Source organism: Phascolarctos cinereus, unplaced genomic scaffold (genome assembly GCF_003287225.1).
Source record: "Phascolarctos cinereus isolate Bilbo 61053 unplaced genomic scaffold, phaCin_HiC Scaffold_9;HRSCAF=440, whole genome shotgun sequence".
Taxonomy (NCBI): domain Eukaryota; kingdom Metazoa; phylum Chordata; class Mammalia; order Diprotodontia; family Phascolarctidae; genus Phascolarctos; species Phascolarctos cinereus.
The window spans coordinates 212,290,261-212,302,785 of NW_027556402.1; the positions used below are offsets into that span (position 1 = coordinate 212,290,261).

At 48.6% G+C, this 12,525-nt stretch overlaps 1 protein-coding gene across 6 annotated transcripts in view; it reads right to left on the reverse strand.

Annotated features, from left to right (window-relative positions):
- DENND2B (DENN domain containing 2B) overlaps positions 1 to 12,525 on the reverse strand; it is a 207,670-nt gene that overhangs the window by 23,160 nt on the left and 171,985 nt on the right. For 5 of the 6 annotated variants that reach the window (XM_021002004.2, XM_021002003.2, XM_021002005.2 and 2 more), the window contains 5 exons: positions 11,773 to 11,924; positions 8,250 to 8,465; positions 5,392 to 5,488; positions 3,989 to 4,033; positions 283 to 467 (listed from right to left, as the gene is read on the reverse strand). In XM_021002004.2, the coding sequence (XP_020857663.1) occupies positions 283 to 467; positions 3,989 to 4,033; positions 5,392 to 5,488; positions 8,250 to 8,465; positions 11,773 to 11,924 (695 nt within the window). The remainder of the gene's footprint in view (positions 1 to 282; positions 468 to 3,988; positions 4,034 to 5,391; positions 5,489 to 8,249; positions 8,466 to 11,772; positions 11,925 to 12,525) is intronic. The other variant, XM_021002007.2, reaches the window with a different exon arrangement.

Sequence of the window (12,525 nt, forward strand, 5' to 3'; positions counted from 1 at the left end):
GTAGTAAACAGCCTGGTTGTAACCTGAATCTTCTATGAAAACACTGGATCAGGAGAGATTGGCCCAGCCTTGGAAAGTCTACTGGCTAGGGTGTTTTAAGATGCCCCCAGAATCAAAGAATGTACAGGTATCAGGGCCGCCATCATCTCAATGGCAGACCCAATCTGCAAGGCTGGGGCTCCTTCTTTCCCCAGCTTAACCCTGACGTGGTACCTGGAGGACAGTGTGAGAGCCCAGAGGAGCTGGGCTAGGCTGGCCTGGGCTCAGCTAGGTATGCCTCACCTTGGGGAACTGGTAGGAGACCTCAGGGAGGTAGGTGTTTCTGGATGGCTTCTTCTTCAGCGATACTACCACAAAGTACTCAAACAGTTCTCGCTCCTGCCATTCTATCAGCTCCAGTTCTAGCGTCCGGTAGCTGGGGGCTCGCTTCAGCATGGACTGGATGTGGACCAGGCGCTGGGTGTGAGCTGGAAGAGGGCAGAGGTCACCCAGGTCAATGTAAGGGCACAGCCACCACCGGGCTCTAGGGGTCCCTCAAGGCCAGGCTCTTAGGAATAGGAAGGGGAACAGGAAAGCAAGCTTTCAGTATGAGAGATGAAAGGAGCAGAGATGATACAAGGTACTAAGCTGTACCCCCAAACCTTGTTCTACTGGGATCCCCACAACCCCAGAGTGAGTGAGAAAGACCACTGCCAATTTTTTAAAGATGAAAGACAGGTGACTGTAGAGAATCCAAGAGAACAATAAAGCTCTACAAGAATGTTATGAACACTAAAGCCCAGAATGAGCTGAGGCTTGAGAATAATGAAAAATACATTAAGAACAGGTATTTAAACTATACTGAGTGAAAGAGAAGATCAGTGATGGGATAGGGCCATTGCTTGGAGCGGACAAGACGTTAATGCCCTACTTCTGGATTTCAGCAAGCTACATGGCGAGGTCTCTCTTATATTCTTGGGAACAAGATGGAGAAGTATGGACTGGATGGTAGATAGTACAATAAAACGGATTTGGAATTGGCTGACCAACCAGACCCCCGAGTAATGACAATTCACATGCTATAGGATGCTTTAAGGTTTACAAGGGGGCTCAGTGGATAAAGTGTCAGGAAGATTCCTCTTCTGAGCTCAAATCTGGCCTCAGACACTTACTAGCTGTGTGACCCTGGGCAAGTCATTTAACCCTGTTTGCCTCAGTTTCCTCATCTGTAAAATGAGCTGGAGAAGGAAATGGCGAACCACTCCAGTATCTTTGCCAAGAAAACCCCAAATGGGGTCATGGAGAGTCAGACATAACTGAAATGGCTGAATAACAACAAGGTTTACAAAGTGCTTGTCTCACAATGTGGCAGGTGGTGAATTATCATCCCCATGTTAGAGATGAAGAAACCAACCCATAATTTGTGCCCAGGAGAACACAACTCATAAGAGCCACAACCCAATGAGCAGTGACCAAAGGATCAATCACCGTCAGCCAGAAGGGCGATCTTTAATGGACTGCTACACTGCTCCGGATTTGAACCTGGCCTATTTAATGTTTTAATCAGTGATTGAGATGAAAGTAGAGTTGTCATATGCATCAAATTTGAGGACAGCACAAGGGAGGGAGGGATTGCAAATGTGTCTGGTTAACAGAAGTGGGATCCAGCAAAAAATCTCAAAAAGGATGGTCTGAATTTGAGATGACATCTCAGCAAGATAACTGTAGTCCCAGGGGCAGCTAGGTGGCTCAGTGGATAGAGCACCAGCCTTGGAGTCAGGAGGATATGAGTTCAAATCTGCCCTCAGACACTTGACACTTAGTAGATGTGTGACCCTGGGAAAGTCACTTAACCCCATTGCCTAGTGAAAAAATAATAAAAATAAAAATAAAAATCAGTTGCAAAAACAGAGGCTTGGGGGGGACAGGCGGGGGAAGATGAGGCTGGACAGCTGCTCATGTTAAAAAGGACCCAAGTGAATCACAAGCTCAGTATGAGCTAATCTTGGTCTTGTGCAGTGGTAAGAGAAGCATAGCCTCCAGGACCGAGAAGGGGACAGTCCTGCTGCACTCTGCCTTGCTCAGGCCACACCTGGAGAACTATCCTCAGAGGTCTGGGCAGCAACGCAAAGGTGAAGTAGGACATCAATATGCTGAAGTGGGCAGAAAAGCAACTGGGAGAGTCAGGGAACTCAAAGCAATGACATGGAGGTTGGTGGGAGGGACTGGAGACAAGGAGTCTTAGGGACCAGATGGATAGCTATTCTTCAAATATCTGAAGGTAAGCCATCACAAGGAAGAGGGTTTAAGATTCATTCTGCTCTACCCCAGACAGAAGAACCGGAAGCAAAATGGAGAAGCTGAAGAGAGTAAACATTAGGACAATTAAATAAGACAGACAAAAAAAAACCTCCTGAGGACAGTTGTCCAAAAGTAGAATGGGACGCCTTGGGAGGGAGGGAGTTCTTTACCACTGGAGGCCTTCAAGTAAATGCTGGATGACTATCAGATATATTACAGAGAGGATTATGGTTCAGGTAAGGATTAGACCAGAGACCCTCAGAGGCCCCCAACAACTATAGGATTCTATGAGCCCAACCTCCAAGGATGGCTCCTGGCCTAATCTCTTAGAATACATCATGGCTAAATCATGGTTGGACCTAGCTCCTTGGGATGCCTCCAGGCCTCCTTGGATTGCTTATTCCCCGCTACCTCCCTTCTGCCTGCCCCTAGAGACTGGGCCATAGTCAGGGGGTAGGTCAGGAAGTATGCCATTAGCTACTCCTACATCCCCCCAGTTTGGGTGGATTTTGTGTTCCAACAGCAACTGAGGTCATACCAACAGCCATGCTTGGAGCCAAAAGTCCAAGAAGTCCTTCTCTGTATATCTGCCTAGGATCCCTTCAGCTCCTTGCCTCCCACCCCACCATTCACAGAGTCCCACACCGATCTCAAAACCTAAGCACCCTCTCACAGGACAAGGACCCATCTGGCTGTCCAAAGAAGCTTGTTCATTGTGAGCAGTTTTCACTCATGCTGAAGAAAGACCCTTAGCAATCCACAGGCTATCTTGTCCTGGTTGGCTACCCTGAAAGGAGTGGATCAAAAAAGGACAAAAAAGAAAGAGGAAAGAGAAGAAGAAAGGGAGAAAATTCCCACTTACTTTCAACAATGAAGGAGGCTGAACTATAGTTTTCACTGAGGGTACAGTAGGATGGGAGAAGGTGGAAAGTACTAACCAAGCTAAGCTAAGGTTTGGGGAAAATAAGCACCCCAGGTAAGACTCTCTCCTTCTGTCTGAGAAGAGAGTAGGAGTGGACCCCTGAAGGGCCTGATTCTAGAGAGTCTGAGGCTCCTTTCTAGCCATCAAGAAGGGATGGCTGTAATCCTCCCCTGCCCTTTCTGACTCTTCACATTCCCAGCACAATCTGACAGGCACATCTGGCTCTCCAATCTCACTGGCAGCAAGCTGGGGGCACACAGGGGCAGGGTTAGAAACAGGTGACACTTTTCCATAAAAATATGCTCAAAGGGAACCATCTGGAGCTGGCTACATCACGTCAGGCTCACATGAGAAACACCTGGAATTTAACTCTCATCCATCCCTGTGGTTTCTCTTCCATGCCCAGCCCTGACGGCCTATTCCCCACCTAGCCGCAGCCTCCCATGCCCCAACCAGTGTGGGACATCTGAGCCACAAGCCCATGGGACACCAGGCTGAGCCTGGAGGCCACTCCATTCCTCTGAACAAGGGTGAAAACTGCTTGGATGTTCTAGGGTTGAGTCCTTCTGAGCAGACAATTGAGGGACTAGCCTCTCACCTTTGTCTCTTGTCCTGGTTCAATTACCAAGGACTCAGTCTAAGGCCCATTGTCATTGTAAATCCAATGAGTCTACATGGTTCCCTTTTGGGGGAAAGGAAGAGGGAGTAGATTTCAGGTTGTAGGAATGACTCCTTGCACCATGCATCAACATAACAATGCCCCTCCCAAAGTGACCCCCCCCTCACCTTTAAATCGATCATCAGAATCACTCTCACTCTCACTGTTCTCATCTGTAAAAGTAATAGAAACAATACTTCATCACCCTTCCCAGAGGAGCCCGATATGCCCAAACCCCAACTGGTGAAGCATGCATTAGGCAGGTGGCCACGATGAGTTTGTGCCAAGCCCTCCGCACTCTCCTATTTGTTCTTCCTCATGAATCAGTCAACAAATATTTGTTAAGTACCTACTATGCGTCAGGTATTGTGCTAAGCTCTGTACAGGGGTGTACCGCAGCTCCCAAGAGCCAATCGTTAAATGTTCAGCATGAGCATTTATTCCTTAGAAATAGGCAAAAATGCTACAAAATCAAGACTTGACACTTTTATAGTTGTTGATTTAAGACTTCAGTAAGTGATGGAGAAAATTTTTGCAACTTAATGCAAATTATGCAATTTAAACTTCTAAGTGTGTCCCGCCTGGTGGCTGGTTTTTCGTTTTTTGGTTTTTGGAGGGGGGTAGGGAGATGGATGTTGAACACTTACTAGCACCTCTCTTGATTATGACTGATGGAAAGTTACCATGAACAAGCAAGGATGGAGGGAGGAGGGCTCTCTGTGGCCCTGGGGCAGCAGGGAGCTAACTGCCCCAGGGAGGAGGTGAATGCCTGGCATGGGGTACCTGGTGGCACCAATGTGCCTTACTGGCACCTCACTCTTTCTTAACAACCAAGTTAAGTAACTCCAGATAAAATAAAGTTAGTGGGTCAGTGAGCTGTCCGCAAGCAGGCCCAGACATACAGGAACAACTGAATGCATGTGGAGAAAAGGGTTTGCCTTCCCATGGAGAGGAGAGGGTTCCCCTGCCTCCCCATCTTGCTGGACACACACACACACACACACACCTTCTTACACCAAGAGAACTTACAAGAGCCCTCTAAGTCCTTCTACCTACCCACTCTGTGACACAATAGTATAATGACAGTTTACAATTATAAAGAGTATTTTAAGAGTTACAATGTATTTTCTTCACAAAAGTCCTGTATACAAGGATCATTGCCCTCATTTTGCAGATGAGGAAACTGAGGTACAGAGAGAACCTCGTGGGGAATACGAGGCTCTGACAGTAAGATGTACCAGAAAGAATACTGGACTCACCGTCCAGGTCTCCCGATTTCTAGTCCACTCCACTGCCCAAGCCCCATATTCCCCACTCCCCTGGGGCAAAGGTCAGGGGGAGAACAGGACTCTGATGGGGTAACACTGAGGCTGCTCCTCCTCCTCCTCACCAGGGCCCTCTTTCCTAGAGGACAACCTAAGGATGGGACAGTGGGCAGAAGTAGTGAGAGGTGTGTTCAAATACTCAAAAATGCCAGCTAAGTTTGGGCACCTGGATGCCTGCACCAATCAGGAAATGCTTTCCAGCTTACCTCTCAGTGATGCCGTCTCAATGCTAGACATCGACAGCTTCTTTAACCTCTTCTTGCCCCGCTTGGCATTATAGATGGAATTGATCCTCTGGACAAGCTGGATGAGAGATGCCAGAAGGGGTGAATGCCCGGAGAGGCTAAGCCCTCTTACCCTCCACGTCAAAGACATGCTTCTATCCAATGAGGCTACCGATCCTCTGGGCTCTAGCCCTGCACCCCACCTGGCCTGACAATGGACTCCATGACCACCATTGTTCAAGCAATGAGCTGCAGCTCCTCCCATCATTAAGCCGAAGGGACGGAAACGATCCTTAACCCGATATCCAAGCTGCATGCCCTTGCTCCAGAAAACCCTCCTCCCACATTCATGGCACCCATTTCTCTTCTTGCCTTTACTGACCTGGAAATAAATGATCCCACCAACTGCCCTCAGGAAGAGTTTTTTCCTCTTCGCCTGATAACAGAATATAGTTGCCTATTCTGTGTCTTTACGGGGCAGGCAACTACGTGCTGCTATTAGGCTAAGAGTATGTTGAGGGCAGGGATGTCTCCATGAGGATGAACAAAGCATCTCTAGGTGGGATCCAATTCTCTAATTCCTCCTTGCCCCAAGGTACCATGAAAGGCTTCTGTAAATACCAGGGGCAGGGAGGCTGGGCAAGACAGACTCATCCATCTGAGGGTAGATGCAAGCCTGCTAACTGAGGCAAACAGAAGAAACGGAATGCCCTCCCTACATGGCAAATAGGTGAAAGCAGAACAGCGCAGTGGAAGAAACTATAAGAAAACGGAGAAGCTATGGGATCTCTATATTCTTCTTTGATGGAATGAAATCACCTCCTGCAGGCAAGGCTTCCCAGAAGAAAAGACAGGAACAAAGAATCTTTTTCTCCCTGACTGTATTTGGGACTGGACAGGAAGGAGCTAAATTCCCAATATACCCAAGCATTGTTTGTCATCTAAAAATACCCCCTTGGCTAAATCCTGCTCCACTATAGAGCGTTGTGGGGGGGAGGGACAAGAATACAACCTACGTCCTTCGGAAGTCAGTCTGCAGATTGCTTCTCCAGAGAGGTACTGATAGATACAAAACATCTCTCTCATCTGCTGCCTTCTCCACTCACAAAGTCACCACCTTAGTTAAGGCCCTCATCAGCTCTCACCTACATTATTAAAATAGCTTCCTCCTTGTCTCCCACTCCTACCCTCCACAAAGGGGCTAAAATAATTTTCTTAAAGTGAAGATCTAACCACATAGCTCCCCTGCTCAATAAACCCCAATAGCAACTTTTTGTCTTTCAGATCAAAAATAAACTCCTTGGCTTGTTTTTAAAAGTCAATCAATCAATAAACATTTATTAAGCACCTACCACATGCCAGGCACTACACTAAGCACTGGGGATACAAAAAGAGACAAAGGACAGTCCCTGCCCTCAAGGAGCTTACAATCTAACTTGGGAGACCAACATGCAAACAAATATATACAAAGCAAGCTATACACGGGATAAATAAGAGGCAATTAACAGAGGGAAGGTTTTGGAATTCAGAGAGGTTGGGAAAAGTTTCCAGCAAAAGATGGGATTTTAGTTGGGACCTAAAGGAAGCCTGAGAAGTCAGTGGTCAGAATGGAAGAGGGGGAGCATTCCAGGCATGGGGGAGAGCCAGAGAAAATGCCCAGAGCCAACAGATAAAGTTGTTCGTGGAACAGCCAGAAGGTCAGCGTCACTGGATGGAAGAGAAATAGTGAGCAGTAAGGCATAAGAACATGAAAGGTGGAAGGAGGCTAGGTTATGAAGGGCTTTGAATGCCAAACAGAGCATTTTGCCTCGGATCCTGGAGGCAATAGAGAGCCGCTGGAGTTTATCATGGGGGAGAGAGGGGTGATGTGCTTAGACCTGTGCTTTCAGAAAATCACTTTAGCAGCTGAATGGAGAACAGACTGGAGTGGGGAAAGACACGAAGCAGGCAGACCCACCAGTAGCTATTGTGATAGTCCAGCGCGAGGTGATGAGGGTCTGCACCAGGGAGATGACAGTGTCAGAGGAGAGAAGGAGGTGAATTTGAGAGATGTTGCAAAGGTGAAATCTTCACAGTCTAGCCCTAACCTACCTTTCCAACCTTCAGAAGGAAGCCTTTCCTGATCTACCTGCTGGTTCTCTAGCCCAGAAGAGGACGCCTTGTGTTTATTTTCTAGTTTGCATTGCCTCCCCAGTAGAATGTAAGTGCCTGGACAGCAAGGTTGTATCCCGGTACTTAGCACAGTTTCTTTTACACACTTGATGCTAAGTAAATGCTTGTTGATTTATTCGTGCCTAGAGATGTATTTAAGTGTAATGACATATAGAAATGGATGCTCAAATCTACTTGTCATTCTCTGTGTGTGTATCTCTCTCATCAAACTAGGAGCTTCTTTAGGGAGGAAATCAAGTCTTCCCTATTTGATCTGAAGGCACTGGAAGGCAGGGTCAGTGAGAGATTCTCCCATTAGGCTGGAAACTCCCAGAGGGGATTCTACAAGGGGAGGAATAGGATCTTTCCTCTCAGACTGGGCCCTTTCCTGACAGCAAGTGCCATATCTTTTCCACCAGACTAGAAGCTCCCTAGGTGTGAGAACCATGTCTCCCATCAAACTGGGATCTTCCCAAAGCCAGAGGCCGGCTCTTCATTAGAACCTTCATGGCGCCAAGCAGTGAGGTCTACTCCCCTCTTTGTTGATGGAGATGTGCAGCAAAGATGGCCGGATGGGCGTGAGACTTCCTGACAGTGCCCTGGGCAGTGGGCCCAGAAGTGAAGGGAACAGCTGATGAAGGCCCTGGCAGTGAGATGAAATGCCCAGCCCTCCCGGCCAACAAGGCTACCTTAGGGATTCGGCGGGCACGGCGGCTTGACAGCAGTTCACTGGTGGTGCTGAGGCTGTCTTCGTTGAGGCTGGAGGGTGAGGAAGGCAAGCTCAGCTGGGCCAACAGCAGCATGTCATCATGGCTATGCCTCTTGGGTAACCGTGGCAACCGGTGGCCCTTCCTCTCGGACCAATTCCCGACGCGCAAAGACTGGGTGCCGGATTTCAGGGAGAGCTGTGGTGGGGGAGACGGAATAGGGGAGGGGGCTCATTACAGACTCCCCAGCCTCTCTCTCCTGGGGCCTGACTATAGTAACCACTGGCTGCTGCTCCCAGAGTGCCCAGGCCCCTCCTCCATCACAGCCACTCTCCTCGCCTCCTTTCTCTTCCAGGGTCTCAGCTGTCAGAAAATGGACTAGCAATGCCAAGAGGGTCTCAGGATACAAAAGCGGCCTCTCCTTAACTGGTCGGGGAACCAGGGCTCATGGAGGGAACAGAAACATCAATACCAGTAAAGGAGAAGACAAAGGATGAGAAAAACCTTAGCTCAACTAAGAGAGTAGGGAACGGGGAGTGGAAGTGCTGGACAAAGGAACAGAATTTGAAACTCAAAATTTAAAAAAAAAAAGAATGCTATAAGATAAATAAACAAAGGGAGGGAGGGAGATATAGGTATTAGTACAAATAACAAAAGTTAAAAGATTCCAAGTAGTGTTTCACACATATGTACTCAATAAATGTGACCTGACTGAATTTAGAGAGAGAGCAGAGACAAGAGAGAAGAGAGAGGAGAGAGGGAAAAAGGGAAAAGGAAAGGGAGAAGGGAGAGGAGGGAAAGGAGGAGGGAGGGAGGAGAGAGAGAGAGAGAGAGAGAGAGAGAGAGAGAGAGAGAGAGAGAGAGAGAGAGAGAGAGAGAGAGAGAAGAGAGAATGAACAGGAGCAAGTAGGAAGCTTCTCCTATGCTTTGAGGACACAACAAAAGCGTGTAGCTGGGAAGGGGCTCCCAGATGTCTTCAGAGGAAGAAGGCTGGGGAGCAAGGTTCCCCTACTGCCCATCCGTGCCTCCTCCCAAGCCCTGGGCCCTCATCTACTCTGGGTGCTAGCACAAAAGCTCTGAGGGAAAGGCACTTGTATTCCATGCCTGCCTGCCCATTCTGTCTGGGCTTGCCTCACACCCTCCGTGTAGTCATACAGCCTTAGAGCTGGTGCCTCAGAAGGAGTGAAGTCTGATTTTGTGTCCGCCTAGGGTCCCCCTCTGCCACATCCCCCAGTTCTCCATATGAACATTGCTACGAAGGGAGTTCACACTACCTATGCCTATTCTCCATCTTCTCCACATTGACCCCAGCCCAGGAAAAAGACCCCCTAGATTTTTTTCTAGCTATCCACTGGGGTTCAGCTGAGCTGGTTCCCTCTATACACAAGGCTGCTTTAGGCTCCAAGACATTGATTATACCCTGGGTGAAACATGCTCAGTATCCAAAAACCTGAACTGCCTTCTCCGTATATTGTGAATATTGGCTCAGCTCCCATCACTGTCCAGCCAGGCCCCTCTTACATCCTTCACTAAACCAATCAGTCAAGCAATGAAAACCTATGTGAAGATTAGCCTAGGCAGAGGATACTAGGCAATAAATCTGCAGAAAAATCAATCATGTAAATCATTCCAAAGCCAAGGGAAATAATTTTGGGGTTACACATCATTTCAGGAGTATCCTGGGAAAGGGGCTCTTCCATTGGCACAGAGAAGCAGTGGCTAACATGTGGCCCAGGATACTTCCTAGTGCCGTCGGAATCAGATTAAAATGTAATTAGGAAATATTTAACAAAATAAATAGAAATACAGTAAAACATAAATAACATTATATTAAAACTAGCACAGTTTAAAACTAGAGCATGTGGCCCACAGGGATATTTATGTGCGGGTTAGGGGATGCCGTTTCTTTTTTTGAGTTTGAACAACTGATGTAGAGGGTCAAGAGAACCTGAGGAAACAGGGGAACAGTGAAGTGCTGTAAACTCCTTGTGGGCAGGGACTGAATCCTCTCTAACTCTTGAATTTCTCTCAGCAGAGAGCAGTTTTCTGCACCAGGACTTGAATACTTCAAAAATGTGTCACTTCTTTTCTATGAGTGCTCCCCCTACCAGCTCAGGTCTCAAACTTTCTGCTACTTAATCAATGATCTTCTAGAGTTGCCGTGGTCAAAACATTCACCATCCTGCGGCTGATCTGGTAACAAGGCTCCTCTGACCTTGTCTGAGTCTTCAAACAACAAGCGCGTAGTTTGCTTCCAGGCCTCTATTTAAAAAACTTTCCAGAGGTGCAGCTAGGTGGTACAGTGGATAGAGCACTGACCTTGGAGTCAAGAGGACCTGAGTTCAAATCTGGCCTCAGATACTTGACATCAGCTGTGTGACCCTAGGCAAGTCACTTAACCCCAACTGCCTCACCAGAAAGAAAAAAAATTAAAATAAAAAAATTTTAAAAAGCTTTCCAGGGGGGGCAGCTAGGTAGCACAGTGGATAGAGCTCCTGCCTTGGAGTCAGGAAGACTTGAGTTCAAATCTGGCCTCAGACACTTGACACTTACTAGCTGTGTGACTCTGGGCAAGTCACTTAACCCCAGTTAAGGCAGTCGGCCTCACCAAAAAGAAAAAAAAATTCCTTATCAGAACCTGTCCTCTGCTGGCATAGCCCTTGAGAAACCAGGGTCAGCCCCAGGCCATGTGAAAGCATCAGGACTTCAGTGTACACAGGAGGTAGTTAATATGTGTTGAATTTACAAAGCAGACAATTCACACTGGTTGAATCAAATGCATCCCAAATCACCTTATCTTCTATCCATCCAGATAAAATAGGCATGATGCCAAATGTCCCTTTCATCTTTCCCTTGACTTTCTCCCTCTTCCTATCCTCCCCCCTCCCCCAGACGTACAAAGGACCACATGCCCCCCAACAGAGGCAGCTTTAACTGGCTCAGAACCCTCTCTTTCTCCCCCTCCCCCTCCTCTATGTTATGGGCTTAGTATAATAAGTATATACTAGGTTATACACTTGGCTGCAGCCAAGCCCTCCATACGCCCCCTCCCTAAAGCCATGGCTGAGGTCATTTCTGGTAGAGCTGCTGAATTGAATGCAAATTCTCTGACCAAAGGCATGTTCACTTGGGGGCTGGGGGGTGGGAGGGAGGACTAAAGAAGCTTTGCAGCACAGTCATATCAACACTGGAGCCTTCACAGGAAAGAGGAAGAGAAGGCAGAGGAGCCCCTTCCAGGACAGGCTCAAACCCCAAATCCATGCGGCACGGCAGAAATGCAGAGCAGGCACGGTGTCTGTGCCAGGGATACCCAGCGCCCTGCTGCCCCCACAAATACACCATTAGGTAGCACCGGACCTTGGACCCCCAAAGAAGGGGGTTAGGACAAAGGGGCTGAGCTGATGAGGCCTTTAAAGGGCCGGCACCCTGGCCCCAGGCCGGCCTTGCCCTGCTCCATTCCACCGAGGGCAGGACCCCACGCTGTCTGCAAAGGGGGTGCCGTTACCTGGGGTGGTGGGTTGTTGTACTTCCTGTCCTGGGGAGTCCACATCCTGTGCAAAGAGTCTAGGGAGTTCTCAGACAGTGGCTGGGATTTTCGTCCTGCCCGTCGGCCCTTCAAGTCCACATCCTCATATGGATTCTCCTTGGGCAGATCTCCTGCAGAGGAGGATGAGGGTGGGGGGGAGGGGAGAAGGGAAGAGGGCAGGAAGAAGGGAAGAGGGACACAAACATACACAGACAGCCACACAAAGACACACACACACACACACACACACACACACACACACACACACACGCACAGACAAGAAAAAAAGATTCCTGTGAACCAAATAAAGTGGCTCTTCCCCCCCTCAGGCCCCCTCGGCCCCATGAGTCATGCTGCTGTCTGCAGCTGGATGGCTCCAAACAGATCTTGGCCCTCTTGTCCAGAAGCCGCGCTCCCTTTCCCTCCCCATCCCCATCCCCATCTCTCCACCCCCATTCCAAATGCTGGCATAGGACAAGACCTCCTTAGCACCCTCCTTCCCCTGTGTGCCCAGCCAAGGAAGGAAGCGGGCCCTGGGAACCCTTCCTACGCTGAGCACCAAAGGAAACATGCCAACACCTTCAGGGTCTTCCCTGCACTGGACCACCCCCCTGCCTCCAAAGCCCCCAGCTGTAGGACAGAACAGCTGACGCTCACAGAGCCCTTTGAAGTTTGCCCAATGATCCACACACATGCCTTGTGATCCTCACAGCAACCCCGGATGACTGGCAT